General features: G+C 40.7%; 2 protein-coding genes across 4 annotated transcripts in view; one reads left to right on the top strand and one right to left on the bottom strand.

Annotated features, from left to right (window-relative positions):
* The window catches only part of EFCAB5 (EF-hand calcium binding domain 5), a 121,639-nt gene extending 113,165 nt beyond the window's left edge, over positions 1–8,474 (bottom strand). Inside the window, exon 1 of the mRNA XM_045526989.1 lies at positions 8,460–8,474. Within this exon, the coding sequence (XP_045382945.1) occupies positions 8,460–8,474 (15 nt within the window). The remainder of the gene's footprint in view (positions 1–8,459) is intronic.
* A 5,467-nt stretch (positions 8,475–13,941) lies between these two features.
* Positions 13,942–20,261, top strand: part of SSH2 (slingshot protein phosphatase 2) — a 249,352-nt gene continuing 243,032 nt past the window's right edge. Inside the window, exons 1-2 of one of the 3 annotated variants that reach the window (XM_045525293.1) lie at positions 13,980–14,019; positions 14,139–14,241. In XM_045525293.1, the coding sequence (XP_045381249.1) occupies positions 14,179–14,241 (63 nt within the window). In that variant the 5' untranslated portion in view covers positions 13,980–14,019; positions 14,139–14,178. Of the gene's footprint in view, positions 14,242–20,261 lie in introns of all 3 variants that reach the window. The other 2 variants (XM_045525292.1, XM_045525295.1) reach the window with 2 other exon arrangements.

Here is a 20,261-nt window from a genome sequence, read left to right on the forward strand (position 1 = left end):
AGAAGATAGGTAGGAGGAGAAAAAAAGGCTGAAGATAGATAAACCCTTGGTGACAAACACTCAAAAGGAGAGCTGAAGAGAAGAGCCAGTAAAAGATACTGATAACTGCAAAAAGTGGTAGAAGGACCAGTAGATAAAAAGGTCCAGGAAACTGAGGTCAGTCAAGGTCAATAATAGTGTCAATAGTTTCTCTAAAGAGAAATCAAGGAGGGTAAGGTAAAAAGAAATTATTGAACTTATTGACTAATCACTGATGACCTCTGTGAGAGGCATTATACCAATGCCTGACATATATCATCTAATTTAATTTCACCCACAGCCTTATGAAATAAGTATTAAAACCCCAATTTTAATGTAGTTAAAACAGAGAGTTTAAGTAATTTGCCCAAGGTCACACAATTGGTAGGTCAGAATTCAAGCCAATTTCCTAAGACTAGTCCTTACAACCACTAGTTCAAGCGGTGAGTGTTTAACACAACACTCAATAGAATGCTGAAGGCAGAAGATGAATAGTGAATGGAAAGTTAAGTTGTAGAGACAGGGGTGGTAGAATACACTTTAAAGAAGTTCCTAGCAGGTAGGAACTATGTGCACTTATTTATGGGAGTTAAAGACAAATGACATCATTAATTTAAAATGTAAACTTCTCTTAAGTGTTGGGACCCTGTTCTCCAAATATTTTCATAGATTCATTCATTAATCCACTTAGCAAAAAATTTTAGAGTATCAACTATGTACAAAATCACATATATTAAATATATGTATGTAAAATTTTTCCAAGCTGCCTTGGATCCTGTGATATTATGATATAATAAGAAATATATATATATTTATATATATTGGTCTCTGCCCCTTGTTCCTGACATAGAGGCTCCTGAATCCCTTGTTCATAGGGAGGGGCTCTAGAAGAATCTTTTGTTCTAATATTTGATCTTTGACCATGGTTCCTGACACAGAGCTCTTAAGACCTTTGTAATTTCCTGTTAGGAGCCTCTGATACAGAGCTCCTAAATCCCTTGGAATTTCCCAGGTGATAAGAGCTTCTTCTTCTTTTTGTTTTTTTTAGAGAACAGGATCTCATTATATTGCCCAGGCTGGTCTTGACTCCTGGCAATCCTTTCATCTTAGCCTTCCAAGCAGTGGGGACTACAGGTGTTAGCCACTGTCCCCAGCCAATATCTTTTGTTCTAATGAGGTGACTCTTGCTGGGATCCTGGATAAATTCAGGATGGAGGGTGGTTGCCAGGGGAACCAAACGTAATTAGAGGGTTGGAACGAAATTTTTGTACTCACCACCACCACCAGGGAGGGTAAAGGGACTAAAGGTTGAGTTGATCACCAATGGGCAATGACATAATCAATCGTGACTATGTAATGATGCTTTCATAAAAACTCAAAAGAACAAGGTTTGGTGAGCTACTGGGCTGCTGAACACATGGAGGTGCTAAGAGGGTACCTCACCCAGAAAAGGTATGGAAGCTTCACACCCCCACCCCCAACCTTGCCCTATCCATCTCTTCATCTGGATGTTTATTTGTATCCTTTAAAATATCTTTTGTAATAAACTAGTAAACATAAGTAATGTGTTTCCCTGAGTTCTATGAACCATCCTAACAAATTAATCAAATTGAAGGAGGGAGTGACCGGAACCCTAGTTTGTAGCTAGTCAGTCAGAAGTATAGGTGACAACCAACTGCCTATGACTGGTGTCTGAAGTGGAGGTAGTCTTCTGGGACTGAGCCCTTAATCTTTGGGATCTAACATTATCTCCAGGTAGATAGTGTCAGAATTGAATTAAATCATAGGATACCCAGTTGGTGTCTGCTTGGTATGTGGGAGAAAACCCCGACGCATCTGGTCACAGAAGTGTTCTGTATTGACTGTGAGAGTAGAATACAAAAAAACATTATGGTTTGAAGTCTATGGTGCACTACAGGTTACTATAGCAACAATAAAACCCAAATTCAACTCAACAACTGTCTAGATTGATTCAACCCCACATACTAATGGTTTGAGGGAAGAAGAGATGTGCCCATTCCTCACAATAAATACTATTTGCCTCAATTGTGTTTGTTTATATACATATCCAGCATTCTAACAAAATTATAAAACTCATTAAAAAGCAAGAGGAAAATGACCCATTGGGAAGAGATAAAGCACACAATAGAACCAGACACAGATAGCCCAAATGTTGGAACTATCAGAGATTTTAAAACAACTATGATTAATACACCTATTAACATGTGTAACTATTATAATTACAATTATAATATATAATAACTATTAATCATAGTGTTAATATAAATATTAAAACGTTGAAATAACTATTATAACTGTCATTAAAGAATCTAGTGGAAAAGGTAGACATCATGCATAGTTAGGTGATTTCAGCAGAGAGATGGAAACCATAACGAAAAGTCAAATAGAAATCTTAGATATAAAAATGACAATAGCAGAGATAAAGAATTCCTTTGACAGGCTTATTAATAAACTGGACTCAGTAGAAGAAAAAAATCAGTGACCTTGAAGATGGGTTCACTAAAATTATCCATGCTTAAAATCAAAGAAGGTAAAAAGAGTGAGAAAAAAATAATAGAGCATTCAAAAGCTGTTGGACAATATTAAAAAGTCTAACTTATATGTAATTAGAATCCCAGAAGAAAGGAGAGAAATAGAAAAAATTTGAAGATATAATGGTTGATAATTTTTCAAATTTAATAAAAGACAATAAACCGTGGGTCCAAGAAGCTCAGAAGTATTACTCCGAGCAGGATAAATACTAAGAAAAACACAGCTAGGCACATATAGGCAAGCCTTGTTTTATTGTGCTTCACAGATAATGCATTTTTCACAAATTGAGGGTTTGTGGCAACTCTGCACTGAGCAAGTCTACAGGAGCCATTTTTCCAACAGCATGTGCTCTCTTCATGTCTCTGTGTCACATTTTGGTAGTTCTCACAATATTTCAAACTTTCATTATTAGTTGTATAGGTGTTACGGTGATCTGTGATCAGTGATCTTTGATATTACTATTGTAATCGTTTTGGAGCACCACAAACCATACCCACATAAAATAGCTCATTTAATCGATAAATATTGTGTGTGTTCTTAACTGTTCCACCAACCTACTGTTCTCTCATCTCTCTCCCTATACTCAGGCCTCCCTATTCCCTGAGACACAATACTATTGAAGTTAGGTCAATTAGCAACCCTATAATGGCCTGTTGCCCTGGGTAGAGTGCAGTGGCATCATCATAGCCCACTGTAACCTCAAACTCCTGGGTTCAAGCGATCTTCCTGCCTCAGCCTCCTGAGTAGCTGGGACTACACAGTAGCTTCATGATGCCGGCTTAATTTTTCTGTTTTTAGTAGAGATGGAGTCTCTCTCTTGCTTAGGCTGATCTTAAACTCCTGAGCTCAAGTAATCCTCCTGCCCTGGCCTCCCAGAGTGCTAGGATTACAGGTGTGAGCCACCATGCCCAGCCTCATACCTCTTACTTTAAATCAAAGGCTTGAAATGATTAAACTTAATGAGGAAGGCATGTCGAAAGATCAGATAGGCCAAAAAGCTAGGCCTCTTGAGCCAAACAATTAGCCAAGTCGTGAATGCAAAGGAAAAGTTCTTTTTTTTTTCTTTTTCACCAGTCAACATGAGTAAGAAAAAGTTCTTGAAGGAAATTAAAAGTGTTCCTCCAGTGAACACATGAATAATGAGAAAGCAAAACAGCCGTAATTCTGATATGAAGAAAGATTTAGTGGTCTGGAGAGAGGACCAAACCAGCCATTACATTTCCTTGAGCCAAAGCCTAATCCCAGGAGAGGCCCTAATTCTATTCATTCCTATCAAGGCTGAGAGAGGTGAGGAGACTGCAGAAGCTAGCAGAGATTGGGTCATGAGGTTTAAGGAAAGAAGACATCTCTATAACATAAAATTGCAAAGTAAAGCAGCAAGTGCTGATGGAGAAGCTGCAGCAAATTATCCAAAAGATCTAAGATCATCAATGGAAGTGGCTACATTAAACAGTGGATTTTTAATGTAGACAAAATAGCCTTCTATTGGAAGAAGATGCCATCTAGGACTTTTCTAGCTAGAGAAAAGTCAATGCTTGGCTTCAAACCTTCAAAGGACAGACTGACTCTCTTGTTAGGGGCTAATGTAGCTGGTGACTTTAAGTTGAAGCTTATGCTTATTTACCATTCTGAAAATCCTAGGGCCCTTAGGAATTATGCTAAATCTACTCTGCCCATGGTCTATCAATGGAACTACAAAGCCTGGATGACAATACATCTATTTACAGCATGGTTTACTGAATATTTTAAGGCCATTGTTGAGACCTACCACTCAGAAAAGAAAAAGATTCTTTTCAAAATATTACTGCTCATTGACAATGCACCTGGTCACCCAAGAGTTCTGCTGGAGATGTACGAGGCGATTAATGCTGTGCTCATCCCTGCTAACATAATACCTATTCTGCAGACCATGGATCAAGAACTAATTTCAATTTTCAAGTCTTATTGTTTAAGAAATATATTTTGTAAGGCTATCGCTGCCATAGGTAGTAATTTCTCTGATGGATCTGGGCAAAGTAAATTGAAAACCTTTTGGAAAGGACTCACCATTCTAGATTCCACTAATAACATTCATGATTCATAGGATGATTCAAAATATCAACATTAATAGGAGTTTGTAAGAAGTTGATTCCAACTCTTATGGATGACTTTGAAGACTTCAAGACTTCAGTGGAGGAAGTAGCTGCTGATGTGGTAAAAATAGCAAGAGAACTAGAATTAGAAGTGGAGCCTGAAGATGTGACTGAATTGCTGGAATCTCATGATAACACCTGAACAGATGAAGAGTTGCTTCTTATGGATAGGCAAAGAAAGCGGTTTCTTGAGATGGAATCCATTCCTGGTGAAGACACTGTGAACACTGTCGAAATGACAACAAAGGATTTAGAATATTGCACAAACTTAGTTGATAAAGCAGCAGTAGGGTTTGGGAGGATTGACTCAAGTTTTGAAAGAATTTCTACTGCATGTAAAATGCTATCAAACAGCGTCACATGATACAGAGAAATCATTTATGAAAGGAAGAGTCAATTGGGGCAGCAAACTTCATTGTTTTTTATTTTAAAGAGAAATGCCATAGCCACCCCAACTTTTAGCAGCCACCACCCTGAACAGTCAGCAGCCAACAACATTGAGGTTAGATCCTCCATCAGCAAAAAGATTACAACTTGCTGAAGGTGCAGATGACAGCATTTTTTAGCCATAAAGTATTTTTTAATTAAGGTATGTACTTTTTTAGATATTGTGCTATTTCATACTTAATAGACTATTATATAGTGTGAACATAACTTTTATATGCACTGAGAAACCAAAAATTTCATGTGACTCACTTTATTATGGTATTCACTTTATTGTGGCAGTTTGGCACCTCCAAGGTATGACTGTATGGTGGCCAAAAATATGACTTTAATCGCCACAATGGAAAGTACCAACCTCTCTCCCAGTTCTCTGATTGAAGGAAGTCTGGGTCCCTTTGAGAAAGAACTCTGCAGCACTGCCACTAGTATGTGCTGAAAATCTTCCTCCAAGTCTTCTCTGCAGAGATCTGTGGCCATTTCCTAAAATGACTGTGTGCTGGGGAAATATCCAAGTTTCTCAGGGATATCTAAACACTGGTTCTAAATTGATGTTAATTCCTGGGAGCCAAAATATGACTGCAGTTCACCAGGTTAAGTGGGGGCTTATGGTGGCCAGGTAAAAAAGATGGAGTCTTAACTCAAGTTTGAATCACAATGGGGCAAGTAGGGCCATAGAACCACCCTGTCATGATTTCATCCTGAATGTATAATTAAAATAGAGATACTGGTAATTGGCAGGACTCTTCATATTGGCTCTCTGATTCTAGAATATGGACCTTTATAATATGAAGGGCCTAGCTGAAGCCCTTAGAAACCCTCCCTCCACCCTCACACACCAGGATAGTAAATAAAAATATTGCTTCCTTGGGGTAGGGGAATGGGGGATTACAGAGATTAATGACACCAATAAAGGTCTGAAAGAAGCAGGGGTGATGAAAGCTATCTCATGCCAATTGAACTTGCCTATTTGGCCTGTGAAGAAGGCAGGTAGATCTTGGAGAATGACTGTAAATTATTATAAATTTAACCAGGTAATGCCTCCACTTGCACCTGCTCTTCCATATGTAGTACTTTTACTGGAGCAAATCGACACAGCTCTTGGAACATGGTATGCAGCTATTGTCCTAGAAAATGCTTATTTCTATGTAAAAATTGTCAAGGAATACCAGAAGCAGTTTGCTTTTACTTGGCGGGGCAACAACATCCCTTTATGGTCTTGTGTCAAGGCTACATGGGCCGGGTGCAGTGGCTCACGCCTGTAATCCTAGCACTCTGGGAGGCCGAGGGGGGAGGATCGTTTGAGCTCAGGAGTTCGCGAGACCAGCCTGAGCAAGAGCGAGACCCCATCTCTACTAAAAATAGAAAGAAATTAGCTGGACAACTAAAAATATATAGAAAAAATTAGCCAGGCATGGTGGCACATGCCTGTAGATCCAGCTACTCAGGAGGCTGAGGCAGAAGGATTGCTTGAGCCCAGGAGTTTGAGGTTGCTGTGAGCTAGGCTGATGCCACAGCACTCTACCCCAGGCAACAGAGTGAGACTGTGTCTCAAAAAAAAAACCAAAAAAACAAAAACAAAAAACTACATCAATTCTCTTGATCTCTGCCATAATATAGTCTACAGAGACATTGAGCATCTTGACCTCCCAGTTAGCATAATGTTTATCCAGTACATTGATGAGAGTATGTTGATTGTACCTGAGGAGCAGGAATTAGCAGGGTCTTTAACAGTCTTTATGAGATATATGCAAACCAGAGGATGGGAGAAAAATTCCACCCCTGGCATCACTTTCTACATCAATCAAGTGCCAGTTATTAAATTGCTGTCTCAGCTTGAAACTCACCCATTTTTAATCTACTTGGATGCTGGAGCTGAGACTTTGAAAACCATATTTCTTTGCTTTGCCAGCTGGCTGCTCTGTCTTACTTTGCTAATTGGGTTTTCCAGAGGGAGATCCCCTGGCTGAAGGAAGGACAAGAGACTTGCTTCTCCTCCTCCTCCTCCTCCTCCTCCCCCCTCCCCTCCCCCCCCTCCTCCTCCTCCTTCTTATTTTTTTTAGAGACAGGGTCTCACTCTGTCACCCAGCCTCAAACTCCTGGGCTCAAGCAAAGCAATCACCCTGCTTCAGCCTCATGAGTACCTAGGACTACAGGTGCATGCCACCATGCCCAGCTATTTTTAAAATTTTTTGTAAAGATGGGGTCTCACTATGTTGCCCAGGCTGGTCTCAAACTCCTGGCTTCAAGAGATCTTCCTGCCTTGGCCTCCCAACATGCTGAGATTACAGGCATGAGCCACCAGGCCTGGAACTTGCTTCTTCTTGTCTACTGCCTGACTGCTTCTTGTAGCCTTTTGCTTCCTGTGTGCTTCACCTAGTAATGCTCCTTCATCCTGGTGGCAACATTTCCTTTTTGTAGAAATAGCTAAATCCAGTTTGTAGTTTTTCTGCATTCCTGAAGTTTTCATTACTCAAAGACATCAACACCAGCCATCCAGTGCTCCTGCCTCAGAGGTCTGTGTCCCAGACCCCTGGGTCCCATGGATCCCCTCCTCTAAGCTCAGAGATACCAATACCAGCTGAGCAGTGCCTTCTTCTTAGTGACCTGAATTTCAGCTCTGTGGGGCCACTTTTCCTAAGTTTCTGAGTTTTCCCCTTTGCTTCCTTTGGGTTTTTCCCCCCATCTCTAAAGGTGCAGCAGTTGCTATCTCTGTGATACCTTAGATTTATCTTTTTACCTTTTTACTTACTTAACAACTTCATATCTAGTTAATAATTCTTTGTTAAAATATCTTTGCAAATAACTGGTGTGGTTTCTATCTCCTGTTTGGATGCTAACAGTTAAATGAAGTTAGTAAAAATTAAAGTTTTTATAAAATTTAAGAAAAATTACAACCATGGGAAGGCAACACATGACTCAGTTATACTCCAGTCACTCTCAGCTCTTATATATTCTATTTGTGCTGTATTAATTTATACTTATAACTATGCCCAAGTAATTTCAAATACAAGGGATTGGATTATCAAGGATAGTACCATGATTTCTTCTCTTTTTTTGACCCACCTTCCTTTTTATGCGCTCTCTTTCAACAAGCTTAGCTATATAAACTGCAGTCTTTTAAGTGACAAACTACATTTGGTGTGCGATGAATGAGTTACAGATATACTGCAAGATAGTTATCTATTCAGCTCTAGGAGTGGCCTGAAAGAACTGGAATGGTTGGTACCACCAGGTAATTCATTCCTGGCCAGAAGCAGTGTGATCTAGGGATTCTCAGAGAGCAACCCAAAAGAATCAGGGTCTCATACCCACCCTCGTTTGCCCCATGGTCCTACTGGGGCAAGCACAATGAAGGACTTGCTAAGCAAAGCCAAAGAATATTCTACTACCAGGGCATCACTTTCAGAAGCCAGTTGTAGTTCACATGGCTGCCCATCATAAACATTGCGCCTTGGAGCTACTGGAGGAGCACATGTTCCACGTCCCAAAGGAACAGGACTCGCAGCCTCAGGTGTGGCCAGGAAAGGCAGGGAGGTCTCCTAAATACTTCTGATGGACTCAGCTCCAAAATCGCTCTCTTCATATATATTTAATTCTTCTCTTTGTTTACATCTGATGTTGCCCTTTTAGTTATGTTCAAGTTAGCTGCAGAATTATTGCTCTAATAACACAGCCCATACTCTGCAAATCAGAGCTTTGTCATTATTTTGCAACATATACTTGATATGAAAGTATTTGAGTGGATTTTAAATCCAGTCACATTACCACAGTATATTTCCACATTACATTTGCCAATGGGAAAAAAAGTAAGAGTTGTTAGGGTCAAATATAATTTATACTTATAATTTTGGAATTGTGAAAATTGTTTTAAAAATTTTTATCACCTACTTGTATGAACTAAGTTCTCCTCAATAATGAATACCAAATATTTGAAGAAATCACTGTTAAACTGTCTTGTTCAAGAACTGCATGTGGTAATTCCAATCAGAAAAGCCTGTATAAAAAATGTTATGTTTACAGAAGCAATCTCAGGTTTTTCATTAAATTTTTGAGAAGACTCTATTTAGAAACTTATACAAATTCAGCTGGCTGGGTGCAGTGGCTCATCCTTGTCATTCCAGTGCCTTGAGAAGCCAAGGTGGGAGAATCACTTGAGGCCAGGAGTTCAAGACCAGCCAGGGCAACATAGCGAGACCTCATCTCTACAACAACAACAATATAATAATAATAATAAAAACTTAGCTGGACATGGTGGTTGGTACCTGTAGTCCCAGCTACTCTAGAAGCTGAAGGAGGAGGATTGCTTGAGCCTAGGAGTTCGAGGCTTCAGTGAGCTATCATTGTACCACTGCACTCCAGCCTGGACAACAGAGCAAGACTCTGTCTCTAAAAAAAAGTAAACAAACAAACAAACAAAAAACACAAAAAATCTTATAAAAATTCAATGCTGTGTGTGGAAATTAAAAAAAAATTATAAATTCTATATTTAATGCCTTCCTTAATATGTTTTATTTTTCTCTTTAAAAATATGTAACAAAAACAAATTTTTTCACCAAGCTCCACATAGTGGCCTGTAAATCTCCTTTAATTTATTCATGTACTGTACAAATATTATTTCTACAGATATCATGATGTGTAAAAAAGTTTGAGAACCATTGCTTTAAACTTTAAATCAGGATTATTAACCTGGGATCGCTTGATGGATTTCAGTGGGTGTGTGAAATGTACAAGTGCATCTTTCTGAAGAAAAGGTCAATCATTTTTATCAGATTCTCAAAGCCTAAGAACCAGCTAACCTCAGGGATTTCAAGTTCCCCTATAATTTTGTTAACAAAACCACAAGGTGGGGGGAGATTCCCTCTGTTGCTTGCTGCACAGACAGCCAATTAATGAGAACATGAGGATTGTCCAGGAAGAAAGGAGATTTATTGTGGAGGATGTGACAACTGGGATGTGGGAGGAATGGATTACCTCAAATCCACCTCCCCCATCAGCAGGGTTGGGGTTTTTTCTAGAGGTGAAATGAATAATGCATGAAATGTATGAGCAACATTATATGTTTGGGGTGGAGTGTAGGGCACCCAAGCACAATGAAAAATCATGCTAGTACATATGTTGCATGATAAAAAGATGGCGGATAAGTCCCTCCCAGGGTAGAGATTCTAATAATATAATGAGCTAGGGGTTAATATTGGTCATTCTTTCAGTCTTGTGTGCAGGCAGGATGTGAGGAGTAGGTTGCTCAGCAGGTCTTTGGGCACAATCTGTGGTGGGGTGTCCCTTATCTTATCTTCCCTAGACAACCAGGTGGTGTAAGTCTTTGTAGTTATCTCATGGCTGCAAGGAAGCTCCATCGTTTCTGAGGGGGAAATAACTCAAAAGGGGATCAGTAAAACAGAAAGTTACAAAGTCTGGTCAGCAAATCTTCCTGGCCTGGGAACTTGAAACATAAAAGAACTACAAAAAGGCATTTTTGTTCATGGAGTGGGTTACAATTTCACCCCCCAAAAAGTATTGATACAAGTTAAGGGTTATGTGGATTCCAGTGGTACAACCAGTCCTCCAGTATGATAGGTGGGAAGAGTGAAGGTGTTTTCTGTTTTGGGAATCCTGCTCTCAGCTTCTCTATTCTCAAATTCAGATAGGATAGTAAAAGGATCCTAAGATCTTCACTCTATTAAAAGTATTAATAGATACCCCCTCTCTCAGATCACTAGAAAACTAAGCAGGAACCAGGGTGGAGCCCAGGGAAGAGTAGGTATAAATGGGGCACAGAGCATAGATTTCAAATGCTCACTGTGATTCAGCTCCATTCACAAAGTGACAATATTGGGATCTTCGGCCAAAGCCTGAAAGCCAATACCATAACGAGTACATTTGCCCAGATCTTCTCCTCTGTGTTTCTACAGAACTTTGTAGGCATCAAAGCTTTTCCTATATATTTATCTATAGATCTCCTTTGGAGCCTAGCATAAGTGACAGAAGCTACAATACCACTAAATTACACTATAATTTTTTGTTGATGTGCTTTTTCCTGCTAATAGGCTATAAGCTCCTAAGAGGTAAACAGTTATTTTGTTCTTAAAACAGTTTCTAGTATATAATACACACTCAATAAATATTTTCTCAATTAAAGATAAATAAATTAATGAACATACATCAATAATTTCTAAATCATAGTTTCCTGAAAAGGTAACATACCAGGAAGAGATATTTTCCCTGAAAATTAATAAATTAACTTCCTGGGTGGGTGCAGTGGCTCATGCCTGTAATCCTAGCACTCTGGGAGGCCAAGGCGGGAGGATCACTTGAGGTCAGGAGTTCGAGACCAGCCTGAGCAAGAGCAAGACCCTCCTCTAAAAATAGAAAGAAATTCTCTACTAAAAATAGAAAGAAATGATCTGGACAGCTAAAAAATATATATAGAAAAAAATTAGCCGGGCATGGTGGCACATGCCTGTAGTCCCAGCTACTCGGGAGGCTGAGGCAGGAGGATTGCTTGAGCCCAGGAGTTTGAGGTTGCTGTGAGCTAGGCTGACTCCATGGCACTCTAGCCCAGGCAACAGAGCGAGACTCTCTCAAAACAAAAACAAAAACAAAAACAAAAACAAAACAACTTCCTTATACAAACTTAATGTGAATTTGGGTAACTTATAATCCAATTTTAACTGGGATTTTATCACTTTAGATAAGTGGAACAAAAATGTTCCACACTTACACTAATCTACTTTTCCTACTATTAAGAAAAGGTATGAATCATATCTTTTTGTTATTTTATCCCTTTTTTTCTTGAATCTATTTTCTGCACATAGGGTATACTCAACAAAAGCTAACTGAACTTGGAACAAACCTTAGAGAATAAGAAAATTATCTTAATTACATACAGGATTTTACAGTTTACGCTGCACCTTACCATACCTTATTTCAAAAATCCTGAAAGTTAGGGTTCCATTGTAGAGAAGGAGGAACTAAAGTTGAAAAAGTTCAAGCCATTTTCGTGAGGTTTTACAGAGCAGGAACTAGAAACCAGGTTTTCTGACTCCTATGGTAGCGCTCTTTCCAACTGTAAGGTTAATGGACTTAAGCCTCTCATCTTCCAAAAGAATTTCTTGAGTCTATTACTACACAAAAGTAGGTAATCAGTGTTGCCATCCCTGAGTCAGTAAGAGAATCAACATATAAGTACATTACTAAGGCCTATAGATTTGAAAAATACTTTTTCTAGAATGATACTTTGGTTCATAAACCACACATATTACATTTATTTCAGTTCATTCAGCTTTCAGCTATGTATATTTCTTGGCTATGTATATAGCTTCCTGTTTTGTCTCATGCATTGGTTCAAAGTTCTTACTTCTGAACCTTGCCTTCTCTTTTCCTGTTTACTAAATAGCTCTGGGAAAAACACAGTCAGATTGTTTAATCTGTGAACCATACATCTTTGTTTAATTTTGTCTCCAAGGCACCTTTGATCACCACCAGGGGGCAAAAGCCTACCAGCTGGCTTCTCTGCAATACACTCTGTATAGGACTGTACAGTACAGGGACCCTCAGAGTCTGATGCTTGATGGAACCTCCCTGCTAATTATTTCAACCACAGGGCCCCAGGGAGAGAACAAAGGCTCAGCACAGAGGGCTCTTGTGGCACTTAACCGTACAGCAGCCAGAAAGAGCTCACGATGGCCCTGTCAGTTTAAAAGGAGCAATGAGATCCAAGAGTGTTTGAGTGACAAACAGGAGGAGGTGGGTTTCAATAACTGCAGACTCCTGTGTGTGTGTTTTCTACAGCTTTGGTATGTATGGTGGTATTTACCAGCTCATCCCCTCAAATTGAGAAACAGCTTTGTCAACTCTCTTTCTCTGTGCAAATAATCAATGGTATTTACGTAGTGCGATTTTTTTCCTTTTTAATCTTGATTTTCCATTACATTCTTGGCTTATGTTCTGTTAACAGTTTACCTTTTAGAAAATTATTCCCTCAAAATATTTTTTAATCTACATTTTTCCATATGTCTATAAAATAATGAAACTTAAGAGATGAAGGAGAAGAAAGCTCAATGAGCAAATCCTGTTTAATTAAGAGCATTTCTTCACAGCAGGAAGCAAGTGGGAGGTAAATAGCAGGTTGGACCCTTACAACTCTTGAGCCCAGCTTTCTCGGACTCCCAAGCTCACTCAGCTTCTCTTCATCTCAGGAATAATGAATGAGTCTTTACATAAGTAATAGAGGAAGTATGAGGGTACCATGAAGCTTTCCTGGGTATAAAACTGAAAATCGTTCTTTCAAAAAGCCTCATCTTAAAACATAGACAGAAGGGTGGGAAAGCTCAGAACAAGCCCCCGCGACCCGGGTCAAACGAGGGTAAACTGGTCTCCCGGTCTAGCCCAGGCCCCTCCACGCCCAGTGAAAGCGTTTGAAACCCCACAGAGCCCTTTGCCATCAGAAAAGTGTTTGCTTTAGGATTTCCAGCTCTGTTTTTTTTCTCTAAGGTTGGTTAAGCCATGCGCCCCACCTCATAAAATGGTTGTCTCTGAAGAGTGAGTATCCCCGCGGCCCCCATCCCCGGGACCCCTCACGCGGCTGGTGCCCCCCGGCCCTGGCCCCTCTCCACGGCGCCCCGCGCGCGCAAACGGCACGACTGCAGCGCCAAGAAGGAAGCCCGGGAGGGGGCGGCGGCCCGAGGCGCACGCACTCGGCCGGCTTCCGGCAACTGAAGGGTTACGACGAGGCGGCGGCGCGCGCCGAGGGGAGAGGCGGTTGCTGACAGGTGGCGCCTGCGCACTGGGAGCACTCATTGTGCCCCGCAGCTGCCGAACCGCCCGCCAGCCCGCCCGCCGCCTGTTCGGCGCGTCAGTCCGCGAGAGTCCGGTGGTGGGTGCCGAGCCTGCGGCCGTTCCCGCGTCCTCTTCCTCCTCCCTGTCCCCCCTCACCCCTACCCTGCATCCCTTTCCCCCTCCCGGCTCCGTCACCCTCCCGTCCTCCACACTCAGGACGAGAATGCCCTGCCCGGAACAACCCAGCAGCGCCTAGATGGCTTTGGTCACGGTCCAGCGGTCGCCTACCCCCAGCACCACCTCCAGCCCCTGCGCCTCGGTGAGTCCTTCCTGGCGGCCGCTGTGCTTGCTTGTGTCACTGCGGCTCCGCTTTGCCTCAGCGGGTCCCGCCGAACGCCACTGCGCACGCGCCGCGCCGCTTCCCAGGCCTTGGCGCTCGGCTGCCGCGAACCCCCCCACACCCCCATCTTAAAGACAAGCAGCAGGAACTACAGGACGTTGGTTTTTGCCCCTATGACCCTGAGCACCTAGCTCCTCACAGTCCTCGCCCTGAAATCCCCTGTGGCATGCCTTGCTATGGCTTGAGTACTTCCTTTTGGTAATGAGTCATTCTTGCTTTTCACCCTCCCCCTTCTTTTACCCTCTGTTGCTCTGCTGCAGGGAGGGGACCGCGAGAAGCCTGCGTTGCCCCTTACCCACACCCACATCCCCTTACCCATACCATTTCATGGACCCGTGTAGTATTTGCACAGTGCACACCCTTCTTCGGACTCGCCAGGGTGTGTGCCTCTCCCCTAGTCACTTGCTGGCTTTCTTGTGCACTGTACCGTTCAGGCTTCTTTGGACTGCTGAACGGTAGTTACTGCTTGGTTTCTTCCCTCCCGTGAAGGGTGGCAGCGGTCTCCTCTGCTTCTTGGACCTCTCACCTTTCCTCTACGAGGTCCCGAAGTATCTGGTGCTGCTTGATGATCAGTGCCAATTCATTTCCATCTTAGACATTTATGCCTTACGCTCATTACTCATCATCGTTCTTGTTCTTGGGTCGTGTTTGTATGGCTCGTTACTTCAGATGCCTTTGCCAATAAAGCATGCTTCCAGAAGGAAAATACCCAGTAACCAGCCTTTCCCTGCTGGGCCCATCTTTGCCTTCTCTCCTCGCCCCACCCCCACTCCTTTACATTCCATTCTCTTAGGCTTCATTTTTGAATATCATTTTTAAAATGAAATATTGCAAAATTGGCTTTAAAAAACAAACATCCAGATGTTTTAGAGAGCAATAGACTGAATGAAAATATGAGCAATTGGGAAAACCATCTTGAACTTTCTACAGAATTGTAATTTTTTAAACTTGTGAATTTGGTAGTATCAAGTTGCAAAAATGGTATTCAGTAAACAATGTCAATTTCTACTTTAAAAAATCAGGTTACTCTTAATATTTATATGTTAACTGAGGTGTGAGGTTTGATATTGAAAACATGCTGGCTTGCGATTTCAATATAGTTTCCTGAATTTCAAAATTTTTTTGTGTATAGTGGTAGTTTCTTCTTTTCTGAGCTTTTACATTTTGTGTGACCAAATTGACAACTATGTCTTAATTCAAGAAGTGAGTTATGTTTCAGAGATAAACTTATGTTGTGTGGTTTCAGAGAGCAGAACTAGGATCCTTAGGTAGAAGTTCAGGGAGGCAGATTTCCAGTGATTGTAAGAAAGAATCAACAATGGAGTACACTGCCTTGCAAAATAGTGCCCATTGCTGAAAGTATTCAAGCAAAGGCTGGAGGACCTTTTGCCTGGGAGATAGTATAAAGAATTCCTGCAATGGAGGACTTATAAGGCTCTTTCTGAGTCTTTAAGATTCTGTAATTTGAGAATAAAGTAATTCAAAGCTGGTAAAACATTTCAGGATCCTCTGAAGACAAGTATCATAGGTATAGAAATTTAATGTAGTTTATTTTTATGTGTAGTTTTCTTATTCTAGTCTTTGGAAAGTCATTAACATACCATCAAACCATCTTATTAATAATTAATTCCACTAGTAAACTCTTTGGTTTGTGGTTGCCAGGTCTGATTTTGGCTGAGAAAGTAATTGCAGGTTAGTAGAGTCATGCCAGTAAACTGAAAATCAGTATTATAGTAACATTATTTTCCCTGGGCATTGTTGAAAACAGTTTATCCTGTGATAATAATAATATATGTATATAAAGTTTTCTTCATGCCAATTTTATTTTAATTTATTTCTCAGAGACAAGAGTCTCGCTCTGTCTGCCCAGGCTGGAATGCAGTGGCACCATCATAGCTAACTGCAACCTGGAACTCTTGGGTTCAAGCGATCTGCCTACCTCAATCTCCAGAGTAGCTGGGGCCACAGGCACATGGCACCATGCCTGGCTAGTGTTTCTATTTTTTTTGTAGAGATGGAGTCTCACTAGGCTGCCCAAGCTAGTCTCGAACTCCTAGTCTCAAGCAATTCTCCTGCTTTGGGCTCCCAAAGTGCTAGGATTACAGGCATGAACCACTGTGCCTAGCCCCATCTTTAACATTTTTAAGTGTAGCGTTCAATGGTAATAAATACATTTATATTCTTTTTTGCCCCTTCACCCTCCCTCCTCCCTCCCTCCCTTCCCCCTCCCCTTCCTATCTCTGGTAACCACCAATCCACTGTCTATCTTCATGAGATCCACTCTTTTAGCTCCCACATATGAGTGAGAACATGTGATATTTGTCTTTCTCTGTGGGCTTATTCCACTTAACATAATGGCCTCCAGTTCCATCCATGTTGCTGCAAATGACAGGCTTTTGTTCTTTCATTCCTTTTTATGGCTGAATAATATTCCACTGTGTATATATACCACATTTTCCTTATCCATTCATCTGTTGATGGATACTTAGGTTGATTCCATATTTTGGCTATTGTGAGTAGTGCTGCAATAAACATGGGAGAGCAGACAGTCTCTTTGATATATTGATTTCCTTTCTTTTGGATATATACCCAGTAGTAGAATTGCTGGATCATATGGTAGTTGTATTTTTTGAGGAGCCTCCATACTTTTCTCCATAGTGACTGTAGTAATTTATATTCCCTCCAACAGTATACAAGGGTTCCCCTTTCTCTACATCCTTGCCAGCATATTTTTGCCTGTGTTTTTGTTATAAGCCATTGTAACTGGAGTGAGATGATAATCACGTTTTGGTTTTGATTTGCATTTCTCTGATGATTAGTGATGTTGAGCATTTTTTCATGTACCTGTTGCCCATTTATCATACTGATTTTCTTGAAGTGAATGATTAGTATATAGTAAGGCCATATCTACTTGATATGACTTCATTAGCCAAAACTTGAGTTACTTTAGAATCTTGAGGTATGTTAATCATCACTTTTATTTTTTATTTTTTGAGACAGGGTCTTGCTCTGTCTCCCGGGGTAGAGTGCAGTGGCATGATCCTAGCTCACTGCCACCTCAAACTCCTGTGCTCCAGCGATCCTCCTGCCTTAGCCTCCCAAGTAACTGGGACTACACCCCCAGCTAATTTTTTTTTTTCTGTTTTTTGTAGAAAAGAACTGGGTCTTACTTTTGCTCAGGCTGGTCTTGAACTCCTAGCTTCAAGTGATCTTCCCGCCTTGGCTTCCCAAAGTGTTAGGATTACAGGTGTGTGCCACCGTGCCTGGCCAATAGTCACTTTTGGTATAGGTAATTAAACTGATCCTGTAGTAAGTTCAGTTGTTGAGCTAAATGGTATTTCCATATCTACTAGCCTGGTTATTTCAGTTGTTTATACTTGGCCCTACATGCGAAGGAATCTTGAGGCTGGTGAATGTACACAACATTGTTAGCATAACTCATAGGCCAGTTCCCTTTCATTATAAATTGTCTTCCTAGTTGACTCCATCCTGAGCGGTGTTAAGCCAAGTTGTCTCATGGTCCTTATACTCCAGTGTTTGGCTGCTGTCTGACTTCCATGTATTTTATTGCTGCATCTCTTGCTGCATGAATAGGTTGGGTTGTTTGTTTTAAAAGAGAGAGAACACAAAAAAAATCTAGAGAACGATGAAAGAAGAGATTTATTTTTTGAGGCTGGACATTTAAATTTTTAAGTTAATTACTGTAAGCATTCTATTATACTTATCCACTATAGGATGCAGGACATTTTAATACTGTCAGCTCTTTAGTGTTGTTTCATTAGGCATTAAACAATCTACTAGTTGTGAGTAGCCATTGTAGATACTAAGATGTGTAAGACATTGACCTGTCCATCAGGGTCATGTAATCTGGGGGCTGGGGGCAAAGGAGGAAGAAGAAATATGAGGTGAGAGGGAAGAACGGAGAGTGAGCATAATGATACCGTATGTACCTGAAGAGCCAGTTTGTAATGGCCGTAAGTATTGTCTGAATTCAGATTAAGATAAATTCACTCATGGCAATGCTAATAATAAGAGTAATAACAATATTTAACATCTTTTGGTTCCTCATCTGTGCCAGGCATCATGCTAATTACTTTATGTGAATTAACTCATTTACTCCTCACAATTTGCCTAAGAGAAGTAGCTCTTATCCCCATCTTACAAATGAAGAAACTGAGGCAAACAGATATTAAAAAATGTGCCCAGTGTCACTCTGCCAGTAAATGGTTGGAGTTGTAATTCAAACCCAGATGTGCCTAACTTTAGAATCTGCCATCTTTTCCTCCTTGGTGATTGAGAAGTATACATAGTAGGAGGCTCACAAACTAGTTCTTGAAGGATGGATTGAATTTCTATAGGCCAAGGTAGAAGCTGTGATGAGGGAAGTATTCCAGGTGGAGAGAAAAGGTGGGTGCACTAAGACTTGGAAAGCAGAAAAGTGCAAGGCATATCTGAAGGAATTAAATAGATCAGTTTGAAGAAAGATTTGTTTGGAAGAGTAGACAGCAATAAAGGTGAGGAGGGGAAGGGCAAAGTGGCTCACACTTATGATCCTAGCACTTTGGGAGAATTGCTTGAGGCCAGGAGTTTAAGACCAGCATGAGCAAGAGTGAGACCCCATCTCTACAAAAAATAGAAAAAGTAGCCTTCATGGTGGCATGTGCCTGTAGTCCCAGCTACTCTGGAGGCTGAGGCAGGAGGATCATTTGAGCCCAGGAATTTGAGGTTGCAGTGTGTTATGATGACACCACTGCACTCTAGCCAGGGCCACAGAGTGACATCCTTTCTCAAGGAAAAAAACAAGGTGAGGAGGCAGGTAATGTTGAACAGAGACTACAGAGCTTAGCAGTTTGAACTTGATGGAGAAGGTAATGGAGAGTCCTCAGAGGTTTTGAGCAGAAATGATCACAGTGGTGTTTTAACAAAACTGGTCTAATAGCTGTGAGGGATTTGAGGAAGGGAGAGAGAAGCCATGAGTGGGGCCTGTTAGAGGCTGTTGTAGAAGCCCAGGTGTGAGATAATAAAGGCTTGCCATGGAATTTTGAAGTAGTGATGGAAAGGGATGGATGTGGGGGTTGTAGAAAACACTCAAAGGATTTGGAGAGTGATTGGATATAAGGGAGGAGGGACTTGAGATGCTAATTGTTGGGATTTTTTTGTTCTTCCTAGATAATAGGTATTTCCTAATTAATAGGCATTTTAAGAATTATGTCGTTTATTCTTTCTAATAGGAATTTTCTTTTAAAATTTATTTATTTAAAAAATGTATTTTTTATTGATAGTAATTGTATTTGTTTATGGTATACAGCATGATGTTTTCATATATGTGTACATTGTAGAATAATTAAGTCAAGCTAATTAACATATGCATCACTTCACATACTTGGTATTTTTTTGTGGTGACAACATTTGAAATCTACTCCCTTAGCAATTTTCAAGTGTCAGTACCTTATTATCAACTATTGTCACCATCTCCTACAGTAGATCTCTAGAACTTATTCCTCCTGTCTAACTGAAACTTTGTACTCTTTGATCATCATCTCCCCGTCCAACTTTGTACTCTTTGATCATCATCTCCCTGTCCCCCTCACCCCTCAGCCCCTCATCTGGTATGAATTTTTTGAATTGATATTTGTGTTTATCCAGAGTCCCATAAACACAGTATAATAACATAATACTCTTTTACTTTTATGTAGTGTTTTATACTTGACAGAGTGTTTTTGTATTCATGATCTAACTTAATTCTAGAGCAGCCCCGTAAGTTATTCAGGACAGGTACCAAGGTTAAAAGACTTGCTGAAGGTTACAAAACTGGTGGGTGTAATAACCTGCACTACAACTAAGTTCCTTGGCTCCTGGTCTACATCACTTATGATGTGATGAGAGAAACAGCATATGCAGTTTCTGATCCTAAGACCTGACTGCCAGTTGAGTAAAGG

The sequence above is a fragment of the Lemur catta genome, chromosome 15 (genome assembly GCF_020740605.2).
Source record: "Lemur catta isolate mLemCat1 chromosome 15, mLemCat1.pri, whole genome shotgun sequence".
Lineage (NCBI taxonomy): Eukaryota > Metazoa > Chordata > Mammalia > Primates > Lemuridae > Lemur > Lemur catta.